We start from the raw sequence: 25,123 nt of genomic DNA, 5'->3' as shown, positions 1-25,123 counted from the left end.
ATGTCCTGTACAGGCGGCAAATACTAAATATATTGTTTATCTAATCATTTTTATACATTTTATATCTTAAGAGGCAGTCATTACTTCACTTTGACATTAATTTATTCTCCAATTGGCTGGAAAAACTGCCACTAAACAATCGGAGATATAAAACGTGTTAAATATGATCGACGCTGACCTCGTGCTAGTCACATGGTAAACCAGTAGCCTATCAGGAGTGGAGCAAACAGCAAAACAATCTCGTAAAAAGTTATGATTAAATCATATTCAGTTCAACGTTGTCAGGTGGGAAATGACAAGCTATCTCTTGAAAATTAATTAATTTTTTTTTTAACATTTTAAAAAAATGTCAATAAAATTAAAAAAAAAATGTAGTTTTATGATGCAATAACAAAAATAGTCAAATATAATGACGTAAATAAAAATTAAAATACTAAATAAATAGGAATTATTATGTTTAATAAAGTCGTACCTCGGATTTTGTTTCAATCCGTGAATATTTATTATTTAATTTGTTAAAGATGGCTATGATACAATCACATAAAAAAGATGGAAGTGCGTGTGTGTATTTTATGATATTGTATCATATTTGTATATTCTATTTATGATGCATGAATGTGAGCTTTGGCCATAAAAGGAGATCACGAGTGGATGATGTCACATACAAACATGTGGATGATGTCACAGAACATGTGGATGATGTCACATACAAACATGTGGATGATGTCACAGAACATGTGGATGATGTCACATACAAACATGTGGATGTCACAGAACAAACATGTGGATGACGTCACAGAACAAACATGTGGATGACGTCACAGAACAAACATGTGGATGATGTCACAGAACAAACATGTGGATGACGTCACAGAACAAACATGTGGATGATGTCACATACAAACATGTGGATGATGTCACATACAAACATGTGGATGACGTCACAGAACAAACATGTGGATGATGTCACAGAACAAACATGTGGATGATGTCACAGAACAAACATGTGGATGACGTCACAGAACAAACATGTGGATGATGTCACAGAACAAACATGTGGATGATGTCACATACAAACATGTGGATGATGTCACATACAAACATGTGGATGATGTCACAGAACATGTGGATGATGTCACATACAAACATGTGGATGATGTCACATAACATGTGGATGATGTCACATACAAACATGTGGATGATGTCACAGAACAAACATGTGGATGATGTCACATACAAACATGTGGATGATGTCACAGAACAAACATGTGGATGATGTCACATACAAACATGTGGATGATGTCACAGAACAAACATGTGGATGTCACAGAACAAACATGTGGATGATGTCACAGAACAAACATGTTGATGACGTCACAGAACAAACATGTGGATGATGTCACAGAACAAACATGTGGATGATGTCACATACAAACATGTGGATGATGTCACATACAAACATGTGGATGACGTCACAGAACAAACATGTGGATGTCACAGAACAAACATGTGGATGACGTCACAGAACAAACATGTGGATGACGTCACAGAACAAACATGTGGATGATGTCACAGAACAAACATGTGGATGACGTCACAGAACAAACATGTGGATGATGTCACATACAAACATGTGGATGACGTCACAGAACAAACATGTGGATGATGTCACAGAACAAACATGTGGATGACGTCACAGAGCAACATGTGGATGATGTCACATACAAACATGTGGATGACGTCACAGAACAAACATGTGGATGTCACAGAACAAACATGTGGATGATGTCACAGAACAAACATGTGGATGACGTCACAGAACAAACATGTGGATGATGTCACAGAACAAACATGTGGATGATGTCACATACAAACATGTGGATGACGTCACAGAACAAACATGTGGATGATGTCACATACAAACATGTGGATGACGTCACAGAACAAACATGTGGATGACGTCACATACAAACATGTGGATGACGTCACAGAACAAACATGTGGATGATGTCACAGAACAAACATGTGGATGACGTCACAGAACAAACATGTGGATGATGTCACAGAACAAACATGTGGATGACGTCACAGAACAAACATGTGGATGATGTCACATACAAACATGTGGATGATGTCACAGAACATGTGGATGATGTCACATACAAACATGTGGATGATGTCACATACAAACATGTGGATGATGTCACATACAAACATGTGGATGACGTCACAGAACAAACATGTGGATGTCACAGAACAAACATGTGGATGACGTCACAGAACAAACATGTGGATGATGTCACAGAACAAACATGTGGATGATGTCACATACAAACATGTGGATGATGTCACATACAAACATGTGGATGACGTCACAGAACAAACATGTGGATGATGTCACAGAACAAACATGTGGATGATGTCACAGAACAAACATGTGGATGATGTCACATACAAACATGTGGATGACGTCACAGAACAAACATGTGGATGACGTCACAGAACAAACATGTGGATGATGTCACATACAAACATGTGGATGACGTCACAGAACAAACATGTGGATGATGTCACAGAACAAACATGTGGATGACGTCACAGAACAAACATGTGGATGACGTCACATACAAACATGTGGATGACGTCACAGAACAAACATGTGGATGACGTCACAGAACAAACATGTGGATGATGTCACATACAAACATGTGGATGACGTCACATACAAATATGTGGATGATGTCACATACAAACATGTGGATGATGTCACATACAAACATGTGGATGACGTCACAGAACAAACATGTGGATGATGTCACAGAACAAACATGTGGATGATGTCACAGAACAAACATGTGGATGACGTCACAGAGCAACATGTGGATGATGTCACATACAAACATGTGGATGACGTCACAGAACAAACATGTGGATGTCACAGAACAAACATGTGGACGATGTCACAGAACAAACATGTGGATGACGTCACAGAACAAACATGTGGATGTCACAGAACAAACATGTGGATGACGTCACAGAACAAACATGTGGATGACGTCACAGAACAAACATGTGGATGATGTCACAGAACAAACATGTGGATGACGTCACAGAACAAACATGTGGATGATGTCACATACAAACATGTGGATGATGTCACATACAAACATGTGGATGACGTCACAGAACAAACATGTGGATGATGTCACAGAACAAACATGTGGATGATGTCACATACAAACATGTGGATGACGTCACAGAACAAACATGTGGATGATGTCACAGAACAAACATGTGGATGATGTCACATACAAACATGTGGATGATGTCACATACAAACATGTGGATGATGTCACAGAACATGTGGATGATGTCACATACAAACATGTGGATGATGTCACATAACATGTGGATGATGTCACATACAAACATGTGGATGATGTCACAGAACAAACATGTGGATGATGTCACATACAAACATGTGGATGATGTCACAGAACAAACATGTGGATGATGTCACATACAAACATGTGGATGATGTCACAGAACAAACATGTGGATGTCACAGAACAAACATGTGGATGATGTCACAGAACAAACATGTTGATGACGTCACAGAACAAACATGTGGATGATGTCACAGAACAAACATGTGGATGATGTCACATACAAACATGTGGATGATGTCACATACAAACATGTGGATGACGTCACAGAACAAACATGTGGATGTCACAGAACAAACATGTGGATGACGTCACAGAACAAACATGTGGATGACGTCACAGAACAAACATGTGGATGATGTCACAGAACAAACATGTGGATGACGTCACAGAACAAACATGTGGATGATGTCACATACAAACATGTGGATGACGTCACAGAACAAACATGTGGATGATGTCACAGAACAAACATGTGGATGACGTCACAGAGCAACATGTGGATGATGTCACATACAAACATGTGGATGACGTCACAGAACAAACATGTGGATGTCACAGAACAAACATGTGGATGATGTCACAGAACAAACATGTGGATGACGTCACAGAACAAACATGTGGATGATGTCACAGAACAAACATGTGGATGATGTCACATACAAACATGTGGATGACGTCACAGAACAAACATGTGGATGATGTCACATACAAACATGTGGATGACGTCACAGAACAAACATGTGGATGACGTCACATACAAACATGTGGATGACGTCACAGAACAAACATGTGGATGATGTCACAGAACAAACATGTGGATGACGTCACAGAACAAACATGTGGATGATGTCACAGAACAAACATGTGGATGACGTCACAGAACAAACATGTGGATGATGTCACATACAAACATGTGGATGATGTCACAGAACATGTGGATGATGTCACATACAAACATGTGGATGATGTCACATACAAACATGTGGATGATGTCACATACAAACATGTGGATGACGTCACAGAACAAACATGTGGATGTCACAGAACAAACATGTGGATGACGTCACAGAACAAACATGTGGATGATGTCACAGAACAAACATGTGGATGATGTCACATACAAACATGTGGATGATGTCACATACAAACATGTGGATGACGTCACAGAACAAACATGTGGATGATGTCACAGAACAAACATGTGGATGATGTCACAGAACAAACATGTGGATGATGTCACATACAAACATGTGGATGACGTCACAGAACAAACATGTGGATGACGTCACAGAACAAACATGTGGATGATGTCACATACAAACATGTGGATGACGTCACAGAACAAACATGTGGATGATGTCACAGAACAAACATGTGGATGACGTCACAGAACAAACATGTGGATGACGTCACATACAAACATGTGGATGACGTCACAGAACAAACATGTGGATGACGTCACAGAACAAACATGTGGATGATGTCACATACAAACATGTGGATGACGTCACAGAACAAACATGTGGATGATGTCACATACAAATATGTGGATGATGTCACATACAAACATGTGGATGATGTCACATACAAACATGTGGATGACGTCACAGAACAAACATGTGGATGATGTCACAGAACAAACATGTGGATGATGTCACATACAAACATGTGGATGATGTCACATACAAACATGTGGATGATGTCACATACAAACATGTGGATGATGTCACATACAAACATGTGGATGATGTCACATACAAACATGTGGATGATGTCACATACAAACATGTGGATGACGTCACAGAACAAACATGTGGATGATGTCACAGAACAAACATGTGGATGATGTCACATACAAACATGTGGATGATGTCACATACAAACATGTGGATGATGTCACATACAAACATGTGGATGATGTCACATACAAACATGTGGATGATGTCACATACAAACATGTGGATGACGTCACAGAACAAACATGTAGATGATGTCACAGAACAAACATGTGGATGATGTCCCATACAAACATGTGGATGACGTCACAGAACAAACATGTGGAGGATGTCACAGAACAAACATGTGGATGACGTCACAGAACAAACATGTGGATGACGTCACAGAACAAACATGTGGATGACGTCACATACAAACATGTGGATGACGTCACAGAACAAACATGTGGATGATGTCACATACAAACATGTGGATGACGTCACAGAACAAACATGTGGATGATGTCACATACAAATATGTGGATGATGTCACATACAAACATGTGGATGATGTCACATACAAACATGTGGATGACGTCACAGAACAAACATGTGGATGATGTCACAGAACAAACATGTGGATGATGTCACATACAAACATGTGGATGATGTCACATACAAACATGTGGATGATGTCACATACAAACATGTGGATGATGTCACATACAAACATGTGGATGATGTCACATACAAACATGTGGATGATGTCACATACAAACATGTGGATGACGTCACAGAACAAACATGTGGATGATGTCACAGAACAAACATGTGGATGATGTCACATACAAACATGTGGATGATGTCACATACAAACATGTGGATGATGTCACATACAAACATGTGGATGATGTCACATACAAACATGTGGATGACGTCACAGAACAAACATGTAGATGATGTCACAGAACAAACATGTGGATGATGTCCCATACAAACATGTGGATGACGTCACAGAACAAACATGTGGATGATGTCACATACAAACATGTGGATGACGTCACAGAACAAACATGTGGATGACGTCACAGAACAAACATGTGGATGACGTCACATACAAACATGTGGATGACGTCACAGAACAAACATGTGGATGATGTCACATACAAACATGGTCAGAGTTCATGTTACTATGAATGGAAACTTCATCTTTGACCTCTCATGCAGCGACCCCCAGGTGGATGACCTGATTAGTCAACATGACCAATGTCTGCACCAGTAGCCTATCAGGAGTGGAGCAAAAAGCAAAACAATCTCGTAAAAAGTTATGATTAAATCATATTCAGTTCAACGTTGCCAGGTGGGAAATGACAAGCTATCTCTTGAAAATTAATTAAAAAAAAAAAAAAAAAATTGCACGCACACGATTTGACGTTTCTTAACGCCACTTGAACACCACCACAGACTATAGATCTTAATAATGCAGTTTCACCTTTTACTGAACTGTACTGTTGGAAAAACGTTGGCGTAAGACAACAGCGCCCTCATCTGGCTGCAAAGGCACAACATCAGTACAACAGTGAAATAAAAACATACCTGATAATACACACAATACAATAACTTTCTGCCATCGTGGAGCCCCTACACAAATATAATAATGAACAAGAAAGTGAACTATGATGATAGTATATATTTGTACCATGAATCGATTTAAGTGGACCCCGACTTAAACAAATTGAAAAACTTATTGGGGTGTTACTAGTGATGGGTCCGGCAACACCGATGCATCAGCGCATGCGTCGAGCTCATAGAGCAAAACCCTGTGTCGGTGCGCGTACCGCTTTTAGAAAGTCACGTGACCGATCATGAGCTGTTTTGGTCACGTGACCGATACGCCAACTGTGTCGCCTCCTCTGTGCCCTGTGAGCGGCTCTTTTCTACAGCCGGAGAAATAATAACTAAGAAGAGAAATCGTCTAAAATGTAATACGTCGGAAAAACTTTTTTTTTTATTTTTTTTTTTAATAAAAATGTGTAAAAAAATAAAATTAAAAAAAATTCCCAGTCCACAATCATCCACAACACGTTCTCTTAGATTTCCATGTTATGATACATGTTCACATTATTTATTGACTGTATCTAAAAAAGATAAAAAATATATTTTTATTTAAATGAAGATATGAAATAATCCTAAATGAAATACAATGACTTGGTTTATATTATTGTATATACTAGGGCAGGGGTCACCAACGCGGTGCCCGCGGGCACCAGGTAGCCCGTAAGGACCAGTTCACACCTGTTCTAAAAATAGCTCAAAGAGCAGCACTTACCAGTGAGCTGCCTCTATTTTTTTTAAATTGTATTTATTTACTAGCAAGCTGGTCTCGCTTTGCTCGACTTTTTAATTCTAAAAGAGACAAAACTCAAATAGAATTTGAAAATCCAAGAAAATATTTTAAAGACTTGGTCTTCACTTGGAATAAGCGGTAGAAAATGGATGGATGGATGGGTCTTCACTTGTTTAAATAAATTCATTTATTTTTTACTTTGCTTCTTATTACTTTTAGAAATACAATTTTAGAGAAAAAATACAACCTTAAAAATGATTTTAGGATTTTTAAACAAATATACCTTTTTACCTTTTAAATTTCTTCCTCTTCTTTCCTGACAATTTAAATCAATGTTCAAGTAAATTTATTTATTTTTTATTGTAAAGAATAATAAATATTTTAGCTTCTGGTTTTTCGACGAAGAATATTTGTGAAATATTTCTTCAAACTTACTATGATTCGAATTCAAAAAAATTATTCTGGCAAATCTACAAAATCTGTAGAATCAAATGTAAATCTTATTTCAAAGTATTTTGAATTTCTTTTAAAAATTTTGTTCTGGAAAATCTAGAAGAAATACTGATTTGTCTTTGTTAGAAATATAGCTTGGTCCAATTTGTTAAATATTCTAACAAAGTGCAGATTGGATTTTAACCAATTTAAAACATGTCATCAAAATTCTAAAATGTATCTTAATCAGGAAAAACTACTAATGATGTTCCATAAATTCTTTTTTAAATTTTTTCCAAAAGATTCAAATTAGCTAGTTTTTCTCTTCTTTTTGTCGGTTGAATTTTGAATTTTAAAGAGTCGAAATTGAAGATAAACTATGTTTCAAAATTTTATTTTAATTTTTTTCGTGTTTTCTCCTCTTTTAAACCGTTCAATTAAGTGTTTTTTTCATCATTTATTCTCTACAAAAAACCTTCCGTAAAAGGAAAAAAAAATGTACGACGGAATGACAGACAGAAATACCCATTTTTATATATATATAAATTTATTTAGCTATTCTTGTTTAAATCACACTTACGTGTAACTTACAAATGACAATATATTTATTTATTTAAGTGTGTATCAAACTGGTAGCCCTTCGCATTAATCAGTACCCAAGAAGTAGTTTTTGGTTTCAAAAAGGTTGGTGACCCCTGTACTAGGGCATCAAATCAGTGTCAGTTGAGTCGGTCCATAGGTTGCCTGTAGGGATTTTTAATGTCCAGCAGATGTCAGTATTTAGTGACACAGTATCGACACAGTATCAATACAGTTTTGCAATGTGTCGAAACGCTTCATGAGGCCTCATCAACCCATCACTAGGTGTTACCATTTAGTGGTCAATTGTACGGAATATGTACTTCACTGTGCAATCTACTAATAAAAGTCTCAATCAATCAACTTAAGTTCTTAACATGACGATACATTTTGTGTCGTCGCATGGACACTTATCTCTCTCGTCATCGTAGACAAAAGGGAAGTTGGAAGGCGTGTCCAACGCATATAAAAAGACAGGTGTCACAGTAATTATTGTAGTGGGAGGGACAACGAGACAATGGTTCCACATTGAACAACATTCAGGTATTTACATGTAACTTACACATTTTCATACCTGCCAACTTTTGAAATCAGAAAAACCTAGTAGCCAGGGTCCAGGGGCCACAGGCCCCGGTAGGTCCAGGACAAAGTCCTGGTGGGGGGTTCAGGCTTTGCCCCCCGACGCAAAATGATTATTAGCATTCAGAAAAGGTTAAAATGTTGCTAAAACCATCACTTTTCTATCAGTCACAGTGACTTTTCAAAACAAAAATATTACAGCAAAAATCATATGGGTTGATTGACATGTTTATTCTGTAAGCTAACTTCAATAGTTTGAAATTATTTTGACAGTTAATGCCAGTTATCCTGTCAACCTTTCACAAGACTTCAATTTGTTCATTGAAAGTATCAACACTTTTTACAGTAAACAAATGGTAAAACAGTACTAAACAATTCCAATAGATAACATTGGTGTCATTATCTTTTTGTGGCTAAAATCCGAAAAACGTTGAAAGTTTCCCACTTGTATCGCTAGCAACGGCATTAGACTTGTCTGCACAAGGTGCAATTCGCGTAGTTTTCACCCTTTTTGGAACGGATAATTATTCCCGGATAGGCTTTTGAATATTCTTCACGGAATGACTGCAGTTTTCTTTTCGGCTTAAGACTCGTTTGCGATTTTTCTCCGGCTGATTCCATGATCGTTCGCTCGTTTGGAAACAATGGGCAACAGGTGCCTCGTGCTTGGCAGCGGTGCTATAAATAGCCTCGCGCATGGCATTCGGAATGGCCCGATAGGAAGTTACGGGAAGCAGTGTCGATTGTCATTGTTGTTACGCGATTTTGTGAATAAAACTTGGCAGTCGGGCACCAGCATACCGTCTTTGACAACTTGAAGTGGCATAAAACACTGAAAGTGATTGTTCCTATAACCCCTTTGTTTTAAATGTTTGATGCCACTTCAAGTTGTCAAAGACGTGCTGTGAAATACAGCCGACAGGATTGCGCACCAAACACGAAGCAAGGCTAAAGCGCATGCATGGTGCAGGAGAACAAAGGACTTCTTTCATTTAAGGTTCGTGATAAACCATCAAACTCATTCGTTAAAAGGACAATGAACAATTTATGAAAATTAATTGAAGCCATCAGACACTTGAAAAGTGGCACATCACATCTCTAATGTAATCATTTGAACTTTTCAACAGAAATAGCACTGCAAAAATATTAAGGACATACTTCTGTATTTTGGTAGTTATGCTGTCAACATTTAACAAGATTTCTTCAACTTGGACTTGAAAGCATAAATAGTATAAACACTTTTAACAGTATAACAGTACTAAACAATTCCAATAGATAACATTGGTGTCATTACCTTTTTGTGGCTAAAATCCGAAAAACGTTGAAAGTTTCCCACTTGTATCGCTAGCAACGGCATTAGACTTGTCTGCGCAAGGTGCAATTCGCGTAGTTTTCACCCTTTTTGGAACGGATAATTATTCCCGGATAGGCTTTTGAATATTCTTCACGGAATGACTGCAGTTTTCTTTTCGGTTTAAGACTCGTTTGCGATTTTTCTCCGGCTGACTCCATGATTGTTCGCTCGTTTGGAAACAATGGGCAACAGGTGCCTCGTGCTTGGCAGCGGTGCTACAAATAGCCTCGCGCATGGCATTCGGAATGGCTCGATAGGAAGTTACGGGAAGCAGTGTCGATTGTCATTGTTGTTACGCGATTTTGTGAATAAAACTTGGCAGTCGGGCACCAGCATACCGTCTTTGACAACTTGAAGTGGCATAAAACACTGAAAGTGATTGTTCCTATAACCCCTTTGTTTTAAATGTTTGATGCCACTTCAAGTTGTCAAAGACGTGCTGTGAAATACAGCCGACAGGATTGCGCACCAAACACGAAGCAAGGCTAAAGCGCATGCATGGTGCAGGAGAACAAAGGACTTCTTTCATTTAAGGTTTGTGATAAACCATCAAACTCATTCGTTAAAAGGACTCTATAGTAATATAAAGCGAGTTTTTCTGGACATTATCATGCAAGAAAAGTTTATTTTTGGGACCGCGATCACCGCGTAATGATTTTTAAAGGTTGCATTACAAACATTTAACTGTCCCATGTGATCAGCCAGTGCGATTGGAAGTCCATGCTCAATTATTGCCTCCGTAAATAAAACTTCGGCATTTATCACATCCAAAGAATCTGTTTGGGCGACGAAAAACGTTGAAAGTTTTCCACTTGTATCGCTAGCAACGGCATTAGACTTGTGTTTTTTTGTCCCAACGTGGTCTTTTACATGGCTAATTCCTCCGTGTCCGATCGAAAAATCTTGTCTGCACAAGGTGCAATTCGCGTAGTTTTCACCCTTTTTTTTTTTTAAATTAATGAAAAACCGTATTTTTTATCACTGCAACCGTAACCCGGAATAGGTTGATGAAAACCGTACTAATTACGGGAAAACCGGAGTAGTTGGCAGGTATGCATTTTGTGTAATTATAACAATAAAAAAACATTATTTACAAGACATAATTGACCCGGTCACACGTATGTAGCGTCACCTACAAAGATACAAATAATTGCTATTGCGCCATCCAGTGGACACATTTAGAACAGCAGTTTCTTTCATTCCAAAATTTCAGGTTCATTTTTATACTTGGCAAACTCATCTCGTGGGCTGGATAAAACCTGTTTGTGGGCCTGATCCGGACCCAGGCCAGTACGTTTAACAGCCCTGGTCCAAACAGTTCTGATTTGAGAAGATTGAAATCAGATCAAAGACAGCGTGCTGATTTAAAGGAATGCTTTATTGGTAAATCAAACAGAACCAAAGTCATTGACTCTAGTTCTCCCCATGTGATGACTAATAATAATAATAATAATATAATAATAATGTAATCCAGGCTACCAGTCATCCACACACACACACACACACACAAACACGTCTTCAACCAGCTGTTTCTTCACTAGTTTTCCTTCCTTCTCGTCTGCAGTTGGTGTGACAACAATAAAATAAGCAGTTTTATAAAGTGAATAACAGACATGTTTTGGGGGGAGCAGTAAAGAAAGTAACAAACAGAAGAAAATAAAGCTTGCAAATGTCAGCATGTGCCATCCTGACATCCAATCAACTTGGCTTTAAGTGCAGGTTAGCATGGACTGCAAGTGCTGCCCCCTGCTGGTTAGCATGGAGTGCAAGTGCTGCCCCCTGCTGGTTAGCATGGAGTGCAAGTGCTGCCCCCTGCTGGTTAGCATGGAGTGCAAGTGCTGCCCCCTGCTGGTTAGCATGGAGTGCAAGTGCTGCCCCCTGCTGCTCGCTTGCTCTCCTCTCAAAGCCGGTGTTGCAACTTGATGCCAATTAACTGTAAAATTGATTAGCATACAAAATGTTTTTTTCCCCCCACTTCCTGTGTGGAGTAATGCTTGGTTGCTGAAGTGAGGTGTGTACGAGCAATGCCGGGGGGGGGGGGATGTGCGCCCTCCTCCTCCTGTGCTAAGCGCTAACCTGCGAGTGTCCCGCGAGGAGGAGTGCTTGCGATGCTAGCTCACAGTGTCGGAGGGCGGACAGGAAGTAAGACGGGAGGAACAAAAGCGCTGGCTCTGTGGAGAGGGGAGAAAAAAAAGCGGCAATGAAAGAAGCGGGTTGTTAAAATGGTTCCGGCTGAGGCCTTGGAACGGCACGAGGGTCAAAGGTTTGGCGGCGTCTCTGCGAAGGGAGGCGGTGAGAAGACTCTCAGGTGGTGAGGGAGGAGGAGGCGGGCTCAGAAAGGCGGGTTTTCCTGAGTTGGGGTGGAGTCGGCGGGAGAGTCTGCGGCGCTGCGATCTCCTCCGGGGCCAACGACCTTGTACTGAACATGTGACAGGAAACACAACTTTAGTTAGCATTAACTTAAGTTGACACCATTTTGAATAACCTTTAATTAGCACTTCATTTAATTAGCACCACCTTTAACTAGCATCACCTTTCCTTAACATAACCTTTAAGTTAGCATCACATTTGGTTAGCATAACCTTCAATTAGCATCATCTTTAATTAGCACCATCTTTAGTTAGCGCCATCATTAGTTAGCATCACATTTGGTTAGCATCGCATTTGGTTAATAATAATAATAATAATTACATTTGTAACCCACTTTACATTTGTTAAAATCTCAAAGTGCTACAAAGTATAAAAAAATAAAAATAAAAATACAAAATAAAAATAGTTCGAATATATAATAAAACTTTAAAATAGAAATAAAAACATGAAAAACACTAGATAAACACTAGATAAAACAGAAACATAGATACAAATAGAAATAAAAGCACTGGATAAAAACAGATAAGCAAGCAGTGTACAGGTAAAAGCCAGTAAATTAGAATATTTTGAAAAACTTGATTTATTTCAGTAATTGCATTCAAAAGGTGTAACTTGTACATTATATTTATTCATTGCACACAGACTGATGCATTCAAATGTTTATTTCATTTAATTTTGATGATTTGAAGTGGCAACAAATGAAAATCCAAAATTAGAATATTACTTAAGGCTAATACAAAAAAGGGATTTTTAGAAATGTTGGCCAACTGAAAAGTATGAAAATGAAAAATATGAGCATGTACAATACTCAATACTTGGTTGGAGCTCCTTTTGCCTCAATTACTGCGTTAATGCGGCGTGGCATGGAGTCGATGAGTTTCTGGCACTGCTCAGGTGTTATGAGAGCCCAGGTTGCTCTGATAGTGGCCTTCAACTCTTCTGCGTTTTTGGGTCTGGCATTCTGCATCTTCCTTTTCACAATACCCCACAGATTTTCTATGGGGCTAAGGTCAGGGGAGTTGGCGGGCCAATTTAGAACAGAAATACCATGGTCCGTAAACCAGGCACGGGTAGATTTTGCGCTGTGTGCAGGCGCCAGGTCCTGTTGGAACTTGAAATCTCCATCTCCATAGAGCAGGTCAGCAGCAGGAAGCATGAAGTGCTCTAAAACTTGCTGGTAGACGGCTGCGTTGACCCTGGATCTCAGGAAACAGAGTGGACCGACACCAGCAGATGACATGGCACCCCAAACCATCACTGATGGTGGAAACTTTACACTAGACTTCAGGCAACGTGGATCCTGTGCCTCTCCTGTCTTCCTCCAGACTCTGGGACCTCCATTTCCAAAGGAAATGCAAAATTTGCATGGTTGGGTGATGGTTTGGGGTGCCATGTCATCTGCTGGTGTCGGTCCACTCTGTTTCCTGAGATCCAGGGTCAACGCAGCAGTCTACCAGCAAGTTTTAGAGCACTTCATGCTTCCTGCTGCTGACCTGCTCTATGGAGATGGAGATTTCAAGTTCCAACAGGACTTGGCGCCTGCACACAGCGCAAAATCTACCCGTGCCTGGTTTACGGACCATGGTATTTCTGTTCTAAATTGGCCCGCCAACTCCCCTGACCTTAGCCCCATAGAAAATCTGTGGGGTATTGTGAAAAGGAAGATGCAGAATGCCAGACCCAAAAACGCAGAAGAGTTGAAGGCCACTATCAGAGCAACCTGGGCTCTCATAACACCTGAGCAGTGCCAGAAACTCATCGACTCCATGCCACGCCGCATTAACGCAGTAATTGAGGCAAAAGGAGCTCCAACCAAGTATTGAGTATTGTACATGCTCATATTTTTCATTTTCATACTTTTCAGTTGGCCAACATTTCTAAAAATCCCTTTTTTGTATTAGCCTTAAGTAAAATTCTAATTTTGTGACACACGGAATTTTGGATTTTCATTTGTTGCCACTTCAAATCATCAAAATTAAATGAAATAAACATTTGAATGCATCAGTCTGTGTGCAATGAATAAATATAATGTACAAGTTACACCTTTTGAATGCAATTACTGAAATAAATCAAGTTTTTCAAAATATTCTAATTTACTGGCTTTTACCTGTATTTTTAAAATCAAGAAGGAATGAGATAAAAGCTGTGCTGAAAAGGTGGCTTTTTAGTCCCTTCTTAAAATGGTCGACCGAGCAGAAAGCCCGGCTGTCCATAGATTGTAACTTTGTCCTGATGGGTTTGAGGAGGTTAGTTTGTTTTTCTAGAGCGGAGGTTGCGGGTAGGAGGTTGAGGGTAAACTAGGTCCTTGAGGTAGGAGGTTGAGGGGAAACTAGATCCTTGAGGTAGGAGGTTGAGGGGAAACTAGATCCTTGAGGTAGGAGGTTGAGGGGAAACTAGATCCTTGAGGTAGGAGGTTGAGGGGAAACTATGTCCTTGAGGTAGGAGGTTGAGGGGGAAACTAGGTCCTTGAGGTAGGAGTTTGAGGGGAAACTAGGTCCTTGAGGTAGGAGGTTGAGGGGAAACTAGGTTCTTGAAGTAGGAAGTTGAGGGGAAACTAAGTCCTTGAGGTAGAAGGTTGAGGGGAAACTAGGTCCTTGAGGTAGGAGGTTGAGGGGAAACTAGGTCCTTGAAGTAGGAGGTTGAGGGGAAACTAGGTCCTTGCGGTAGGAGGTTGAGGGGAAACTAGGTCTTTGAGGGGAAACTAGGTCCTTGAGGTAGGAGGTTGAGGGGAAACTATGTCCTTGAGGTAGGAGGTTGAGGGGGAAACTAGGTCCTTGAGGTAGGAGGTTGAGGGGAAACTAGGTCCTTGAGGTAGGAGGTTGAGGGGAAACTAGGTCCTTGCGGTAGGAGGTTGAGGGGAAACTAGGTCTTTGAGGGGAAACTAGGTCCTTGAGGTAGGAGGTTGAGGGGAAACTATGTCCTTGAGGTAGGAGGTTGAGGGGGAAACTAGGTCCTTGAGGTAGGAGTTTGAGGGGAAACTAGGTCCTTGAGGTAGGAGGTTGAGGGGAAACTAGGTTCTTGAAGTAGGAAGTTGAGGGGAAACTAAGTCCTTGAGGTAGGAGGTTGAGGGGAAACTAGGTCCTTGAGGTAGGAGGTTGAGGGGAAACTAGGTCCTTGAGGTAGGAGGTTGAGGGGAAACTAGGTCCTTGAAGTAGGAGGTTGAGGGGAAACTAGGTCCTTGAGGTAGGAGGTTGAGGGGAAACTAGGTCTTTGAGGGGAAACTAGGTCCTTGAGGTAGGAGGTTGAGGGGAAACTAGGTCCTTGAGGTAGGAGGTTGAGGGGAAACTAGGTCCTTGAGGTAGGAGGTTGAGGGGAAACTAGGTCCTTGAGGTAGGAGGTTGAGGGGAAACTAGGTCCTTGAGGTAGGAGGTTGAGGGGAAACTAGGTCCTTGAAGGAGGAGGTTGAGGGGAAACTAGGTCCTTGAAGGAGGAGGTTGAGGGGAAACTAGGTCCTTGAGGTAGGAGGTTGAGGGGAAACTAGGTCCTATTTAGCATCACATTTGGTTAGCATAGCCTTTAATTAGCCTCATCTTTAGTCAACATAACATTTAGTTAGCATCACCTTTATTTAGTGATTAAAAATGTAGTTAGCATCACTGCTAACTTTAGTCATTAGTAATATTATTAACTCTAGTTAGTTAGCATCACTTCTAACTTTAGTTATTAGTAATATTAACTCCAGTTAGTTAGCATCACTTCTAACTTTAGTTACTAGTAATATTATTAACTCTCGTTAGTTAGCATTTAGAATGTAAACTATCAGAATCAACTAGAATATTCTTTCTATTGACTAATGCAGCAAGAGAAACATTAGCACACTAAGGTGTGTGTGTGTGTGTGTGTGTGTGTGTGTGTGTGTGTGTGTGTGTGTGTGTGTGTGTGTGTGTGTGTGTGTGTGTGTGTGTGTGATGATGTCACTCACTTTCAGGTTGCCCACTTTGTCCTCAAACGACTTGAAGGTGGCCGAGTTCCTGCGACGCACAACGACAACTTGACGTCAACTCAAAACACACTTTGTTGTAAAAACACTACAACATGATGATAACACAAACGTACAGCGTCGTAAAAACCTGACAACACAATGTTAACACAAGCATACGTTGTTGTAAAAACACGACGTTGTGATGGTAACATAAACGTAGATCATCGTAAAAACACGACAACATGATGTTAACACAAACGTACATTGTCGTAAAAACACAACAATGTGATGTTAACACAAACGTACATTGTCGTAAAAACACAACAACGTGATGTTAACACAAACGTACATTGTCGTAAAAACACAACAATGTGATGTTAACACAAACGTACATTGTCGTAAAAACACAACAATGTGATGTTAACACAAACGTACATTGTCGTAAAAACACAACAATGTGATGTTAACACAAACGTACATTGTCGTAAAAACACAACAATGTGATGTTAACACAAATGTATATTGTCGTAAAAACACAACAATGTGATGTAAACACAAACGTACATTGTCGTAAAAACACAACAATGTGATGTTAACACAAACGTACATTGTCGTAAAAACACAACAATGTGATGTTAACACAAATGTATATTGTCGTAAAAACACAACAATGTGATGTTAACACAAACGTACATTGTCGTAAAAACACAACAATGTGATGTTAACACAAACGTATATTGTCGTAAAAACACAACAATGTGATGTTAACACAAACGTACATTGTCATAAAAACATGACAACATGATGTTAACACAAACGTACATTGTCGTAAAAACATGACAACATGATGGTAACACAAACATACATTGTCGTAAAAACACGATATTGTGATGTTAACACAAACGTACATCTTCATAAAAACACGACAACATAATGTTAACACAACGGTCATAAAAACAGGACAACATGAAGTTAACACAAACGTACATTGTCGTAAAAACACAACAATGTGATGTTAACACAAACGTACATTGTCGCAAAAACACAACAATGTGATGTTAACACAAACGTACATTGACATAAAAACACAACAATGTGATGTTAACACAAATGTACATTGTCGTAAAAACACGACAACGGGATGTTAACACAAACGTACATTGACGTAAAAACACAACATGATGTTAACACAAACGTACAATGATCTAAAAACACGACAACGTGATGTTAACACAAACGTACACCGTTGTAAAAACACGACAACATGATGTTAACACAAACGTACATTGTCGTAAAAACATGACAACATGATGGTAACACAAACGTACATTGTCGTAAAAACATGACAACGTGATGGTAACAAAAACGTACATTGTTGTAAAAACATGACAACATGATGTTAACAACTGTACATTGTCGTAAAAACACGATAACATGACGGTAACAAACATACATTGTCGTATAAACACAACAACATGACGGTAACACAAACATACATTGTCGTAAAAACACGACAACATGATGGTAACAAACATACATTGTCGTAAAAACACGACGGATACACAAACATACATTGTCGTAAAAACACGACGGATACACAAACATACATTGTCGTAAAAACACGACAACATGATGGTAACAAACATACATTGTCGTAAAAACACGACAACATGATGGTAACACAAACATACATTGTCGTAAAAATATTTATTGTGCTACTTTGGAGTGTTTGTTTGGGGACTTGAGACAAAAACATGGTAACAACGAGCAGGAGTGACAGTGACACAAATAAGTGTGTTACCTCACCTCATAGCTGGCATACTTATGGAGTGACGAATGGAATAGTTGCTACTTTGTAAGCGTTAAAAGAGGAGACAAGAGAAGTGCACGTGTTACAAGCAGTGACACACACACACACACACACACACACACACACACACACACACACACACACACACACACACACACACACACACACACACACACACACACACACACACACACACACACACACACACACACACACACACACACACACACACACACACACACACACACACACACACACTTTTATTTGGCAGGATTAGACCAAAAAGAGGAAAGAAGGTGTGCCTCAAATGGAACTCATGAGTACACTTCAATAAATCTACTTAGTTCCCGAGTGTGCAAATGTTGGCAACACAAAGACGCTGAATTGTGATTGGACAAAGAAATCTAGCGTGCACATTTTGGGATGAGGACAATACAAGTTGATACTAGAATGTCAAATGATAGTCCACCACAGCTGAGAAGTGCACTTAAAAGAAAGGCAGTGCACTTACTTGTATGTTGTATTCAACACGGTGGTCATTGTTAGTGGAAGGGGAGGGACTAAGTCATAATGGTGGTGTGATGCAGCTGCACACTCACTTCCTGTGTGCACCACCACAGTCCTCCCGGGGGATCCCGAGGCGTTCCCAGGCCAGCCGGGAGACATAGTCTTCCCAACGTGTCCTGGGTCTTCCCCGTGGCCTCCTATCGATCAGACACCTCCCTAGGGAGGGCTAGGGTGGCATCTTGACCAGATGCCCGAACCACCTCATCTAACTCCTCTCCATGTACGCTTGTACCCGTGATCTTGTCCTTTCGGTCATAACCCAAAGCTCATGACCATAGGTGAGGATGGGAACGTAGATCGACCGCTAAATTGAGAGCTTTGCCTTCCGGCTCAGCTCCTTCTTCACCACAACGGACCGATACAGCGTCCGCATTACTGAAGACGCCGCACCGATCCGCCTGTCCATCTCACCATCCACTCTTCCCTCACTGGTGAACAAGACTCCCAGGTACTTGAACTCCTCCACTTGGGGCAAGATCTCCTCCCCAACCCGGAGATGGCACTCCACCCTTTTCCGGGGCGAGAACCATGGACTGGGACTTGGAGGTGCTGATTGATGCTTGTTCATATTGACTAATGTCATTCATTATCACGCATATCTAGCTTGTGTGCTTAGCTGTTGTGTAGCTGCTAGCTCCTAGCAGCCTACCATGGTAACCTTTTGTAAATGACTAAAGACAGAAGAAAGGAGCGACCTATTGGAAGACATTTAGATTAGAGATGTCCGATAATATCGGCCGATAAATGCTTTAAAATGTAATATCGGAAATTATCGGTATCACTTTTTTTATTATCGGTATGTTTTTTGTTTTTTTTAATTTAGTTTTTTTATTAAATCAACGTAAAAAACACAAGATACACTTACAATTAGTGCACCAACCCAAAAAACCTCCCTCCCTCATTTACACTCATTCACACTCATTTCTTTCTGTTATTAGGGCCCGCATGGCCCATTGCATAAGGACTGTCACAGGGAGTCCTTATGCAATGGGACATAAGGACCTATTGAATTTCTAAGGTTTTATTAGGGCCCGCATGGCCCATTGCATAAGGACTCCCACAGGGAGTCCTTATGCAATGGGACATAAGGGCCTATTGAATTTGTAAGGTTTTATTAGGGCCCGCATGGCCCATTGCAAAAGGACTCCCTGTGGGAGTCCTTATGCAATGGGACATAAGGACCTATTGGATTTGTAAGGTTTTATTAGGGCCCGCATGGCCCATTGCAAAAGGACTCCCACAGGGAGTCCTTATGCAATGGGACATAAGGACCTATTGAATTTGTAAGGTTTTATTAGGGCTTGCATGGCCCATTGCATAAGGACTCCCACAGGGAGTCCTTATGCAATGGGACATAAGGACCTATTGAATTTCTAAGGTTTTATTAGGGCCCGCATGGCCCATTGCATAAGGACTCCCACAGGGAGTCCTTATGCAATGGGACATAAGGACCTATTGAATTTGTAAGGTTTTATTAGGGCCCGCATGGCCCATTGCATAAGGACTCCCACAGGGAGTCCTTATGCAATGGGACATAAGGGCCTATTGAATTTGTAAGGTTTTATTAGGGCCCGCATGGCCCATTGCATAAGGACTCCCGAAGGGAGTCCTTATGCAATGGGACATAAGGACCTATTGAATTTGTAAGGTTTTATTCTTCCGCCGCCACATTAAACTGTAATTTGACCCACTTAACATGCTTCAAAACTCACCATATTTGACCCACACATCAGGACCTGCGAAAATGACAATTTAAAAAAAAACAAAAAACCTCAAAACTCAAAATTGCGCTCTAGCGCCCCCTAGGAAAAAAAAAACTAGACTGCCTATATCTCCCACTAGGAAGATCGGAGACATGAAACAAAAACCTGTATGTAGGTCTGACTTAGACCTAGTTTTCATAATTGTATATCATGGGGCAAAAATCAACAGGAAGTTGGCAATTCCCCCTTCAAGACAAAAAAGTACTAAAAACTTTTGCCTCTTTGAGCTGTAATTTGACCCCCTTAACACGCTTCAAAACTCACCGAACTGAACACACACATCAGGACTGGCAAAAATTGCGATCCAATAAAAAAACCTAACCCCAAATCTCAAAATTGTGCTCTAGCGCAATTTTTTAATGAAACGCACAAAAAACTGCTCCTCGGATGAAAAAACTGACAAAACTGCCTGTAACTCCCACTGGGAAGGTCGGAGAGACATGAAACAAAAACCTCTATGTAGGTCTCACTTAGACCTACATTTCATAAATTGACAACCCCCAGCAAAAATCAACAGGAAGTTTGCTATTCCCCCTTCAAAACTAATTTTTTGTAAAAAACGGTCACCTTCCTTCAAAAACTATCTCCTCTGAGCGCGTTTGTCGTTTCGCCTTCAAACTAACACAGGTGAGAGATTGAACTCTTCTGATTACAATGACAGAAGCGCTTTTTTTCTCCTAACTGCTCCGGTTTTGATTTTATGACCCTTCAAAGACCCGCTGCGCTGATGCTGCTGCGCTGCTGTTTTTTTTAAGATGGCTGCTTAAAAGCAGGAAGCACCAACGTGCCCACACAATGCAGACAAGGTAGGTACACTAGACAAAAGTCTTGGGACACTTCAGACTGAAAGTAGACAAAAGTATTGGGACACTTATGACTATCACTGGACAAAAGTATTGGGACAGTTAGGACTAGCACCTGCCAAATATGCGGGCCCGACCAATGCTGCTTGCAGCTTTAATTTTATTTTGTTTTTTTATTAAATCAACATAAAAAACACAAGATACACTTACAATTAGTGCACCAAACCAAAAAACCTCCCTCCCCCATTTACACTCATTCACACAAAAGGGTTGTTTCTTTCTGTTATTAATATTCTGATAGGTTCCTACATTATATATCAATATATATCAATACAGTCCGTAAGCACACATGATTGTGCGTGCTGCTGGTCCACTAATAGTACTAACCTTTAACACTTCATTTGACTCATTTTCATTCATTACTAGTTTCTATGTAACTGTTTTTATATTGTTTTACTTTCTTTTTTATTCAAGAAAATGTTTTTGATTTATTTATTTTATTTTAAAAAGGACATTATTTTCACCGTACCTGGTTGTCCAAATTAGGCATAATAATGTGTTAATTCCACGACTGTATATATCAGTATCGGTTGACATCGGTAATTAAGAGTTCATACCTGCCAACTTTTGAAATCAGAAAAACCTAGTAGCCAGGGTCCAAGGGCCGCAGGCCCCGGTAGGTCCAGGACAAAGTCCTGGTGGGGGGTTCAGGGCTTCGCCCCCCGACGCAAAATGATTATTAGCATTCAGACAGGTTAAAATGTTGCTAAAACCATCACTTTTCTATCAGTCACAGTGACTTTTCAAAACAAAAATATTACAGCAAAAATCATATGGGTTGATTGACATGTTTATTCTGTAAGCTAACTTCAATAGTTTGAAATTATTTTGACAGTTAATGCCAGTTATCCTGTCAACCTTTCACAAGACTTCAATTTGTTAATTGAAAGTATAAACAGTATAAACACTTTTTACAGTAAACAAACAGTACTAAACAATTCCATTAAAAAAAAAAATTGGTGTCATTATTAACTTTCTGTCCAAGCTTGTATAATCTACTGCCTTGTTCAATTGTAAAAAATATTCTGTGCCTAAAATTCATATTTCTATCACAATGATCATACTGTAAACATGGTAAGCTAACTTCATTAAAATTAATAGTCCTGTCAATAGCATGGAATTACAATTCAAATGTAGTTTTTTTTGTAAGCCTTTCAAAAGAATTCAAAATATGAAAAATTCATGAAAATTAATTGAAGCCATCAGACACTTGAAAAGTGGCACATCACATCTCTAATGTAATCATTTGAACTTTTCAACAGAAATAGCACTGCAAAAATATTAAGGACATACTTCTGTATTTTGGTAGTTATGCTGTCAACATTTAACAAGATTTCTTCAACTTGGACTTGAAAGCATAAATAGTATAAACACTTTTAACAGTATAACAGTACTAAACAATTCCAATAGATAACATTGGTGTCATTACCTTTTTGTGGCTAAAATCCAAATTTATTCTATCAGATTGATCATACTGCAAAAATGATATGGTAACTTTATGATAAGTTTACTTGAAGTGGCATAAAACACTGAAAGTGATTGTTCCTATAACCCCTTTGTTTCAAATGTTTGTTCCACTTGTGGCAGTCGGGCACCAGCATACCGTCTTTGACAACTTGAAGTGGCATAAAACACTGAAAGTGATTGTTCCTATAACCCCTTTGTTTTAAATGTTTTATGCCACTTCAAGTTGTCAAAGACGTGCTGTGAAATACAGCCGACAGGATTGCGCACCAAACACGAAGCAAGGCCAAAGCGCATGCATGGTGCAGGAGAACAAAGGACTTCTTTCATTTAAGGTTTGTGATAAACCATCAAACTCATTCGTTAAAAGGACTCTATAATAATATAAAGTGAGTTTTTCTGGACATTATCATGCAAGAAAAGTTTATTTTTGGGACCGCGATCACCGCGTAATGATTTTTAAAGGTTGCATTACAAACATTTAACTGTCCCATGTGATCAGCCAGTGCGATTGGAAGTCCATGCTCAATTATTGCCTCCGTAAATAAAACTTCGGCATTTATCACATCCAAAGAATCTGTTTGGGCGACGAAAAACGTTGAAAGTTTTCCACTTGTATCGCTAGCAACGGCATTAGACTTGTGTTTTTTTGTCCCAACGTGGTCTTTTACATCGCTAATTCCTCCGTGTCCGATCGAAAAATCTTGTCTGCACAAGGTGCAATTCGCGTAGTTTTCACCCTTTTTTTTTTTAAATTAATGAAAAACCGTATTTTTTTATCACTGCAACCGTAACCCGGAATAGGTTGATGAAAACCGTACTAATTACGGGAAAACCGGAGTAGTTGGCAGGTATGAGAGTTGGACAATATCGGAATATCGGCAAAAAGGCCATTATCGGACATCCCTAATTTAGATGTTAATCTGGCGTGTTTTGCTGATATCGGCCCGATTTCCGATACTGAGAGAGCAGTAGACTGTGATGATTATTGAAGTGTTCCACCAAGTGTGGGTCTTACCTAAAGGAATTGGAGAAAGGAAGTGCTCTGCAGGCCCAGCCAGGCAGCGTTGACACAAACAAGGAGTGTGAGGCAGAAGCGTTAATTAGCAACACGCACGTTATTACTTTCAAATCACGGCGGCGGGACAAAACTGCGAATGGCGACATGAAATCTTTCTAACTGGAACATGCTTTTCTGTTAACCGTCGTCCCCGTCCTACCTCATGTCGCCCAGTTTCCTGGTGATGACGGAGCTCACGGTGGAGATGGCGGCGGTGGTCTTCTGCCCCGCCTGGGAGAGGGTCTCCTGGGTCTTCTTGTACCTGCAGGGTGCCAGGAAGGAAGGAGGGAGGGAGGAAGTCAGGGCGTGCGCACATGTCGGCGTCTTCGCAGTGACGTCAGAGCCTCGCCGTGGCCCGCTAAGAGAGCAGCGCTATGCCACAATTCTGACCCGGTTCCTCGCAGCCCGACACCGCCCATCACCAGTTAGCCCTTAGCTCAACGCCACACACGGACAAACATTCTGAGCTTGGACAGGCAACTAGGGGGCGCTCACACTCTGGTGATGTGGGGTACCAACACACTGAGACGTACAGATAATCTACAGTAGTTTTTGCCTCGTTCCTGTGAGAATCCTGCACGTGACTGAAGCATTAAGGACTGGGTGTGGGTTTATTTATCCTGGACAAGCTGCAAACAGTGAGCAAATCATTCTATATTATCTCTTTCCAATGTATCAAGTCTTCACATGTAAAAAAACATGAATGCAGACCTACTATAATACAAGACATCATTGTCTAAACCAGTGTTTTTCAACCTTTTTTGAGCCACGGCACATTTTTTGCGTTGAAAAAATGCGGAGGCACACCACCGGCAGAAATCATTAAAAAACAAAAACTCAGTTGACAGT

General features: G+C 40.1%; 1 protein-coding gene across 9 annotated transcripts in view; it reads right to left on the bottom strand.

Annotated features, from left to right (window-relative positions):
* Window positions 1–11,814: 11,814 nt before the first annotated feature.
* The window catches only part of tpd52l2b (tpd52 like 2b), a 38,425-nt gene continuing 25,116 nt past the window's right edge, over window positions 11,815–25,123 (bottom strand). For 3 of the 9 annotated variants that reach the window (XM_061925976.1, XM_061925998.1, XM_061925985.1), the window contains 5 exons: window positions 24,435–24,536; window positions 24,233–24,259; window positions 18,554–18,598; window positions 16,748–16,796; window positions 11,815–12,874 (listed from right to left, as the gene is read on the bottom strand). In XM_061925976.1, the coding sequence (XP_061781960.1) occupies window positions 12,788–12,874; window positions 16,748–16,796; window positions 18,554–18,598; window positions 24,233–24,259; window positions 24,435–24,536 (310 nt within the window). In that variant the 3' untranslated portion in view covers window positions 11,815–12,787. Of the gene's footprint in view, window positions 12,875–16,747; window positions 16,797–18,553; window positions 18,599–24,232; window positions 24,260–24,430; window positions 24,537–25,123 lie in introns of those variants that run through there. The other 6 variants (XM_061926012.1, XM_061926015.1, XM_061926014.1 and 3 more) reach the window with 3 other exon arrangements.

The sequence above is a fragment of the Nerophis lumbriciformis genome, linkage group LG01 (genome assembly GCF_033978685.3).
Source record: "Nerophis lumbriciformis linkage group LG01, RoL_Nlum_v2.1, whole genome shotgun sequence".
Lineage (NCBI taxonomy): Eukaryota > Metazoa > Chordata > Actinopteri > Syngnathiformes > Syngnathidae > Nerophis > Nerophis lumbriciformis.
The sequence above is the reverse complement of the archived record's forward strand: the minus strand, read 5'-3'. Positions and strand labels throughout refer to the sequence as shown.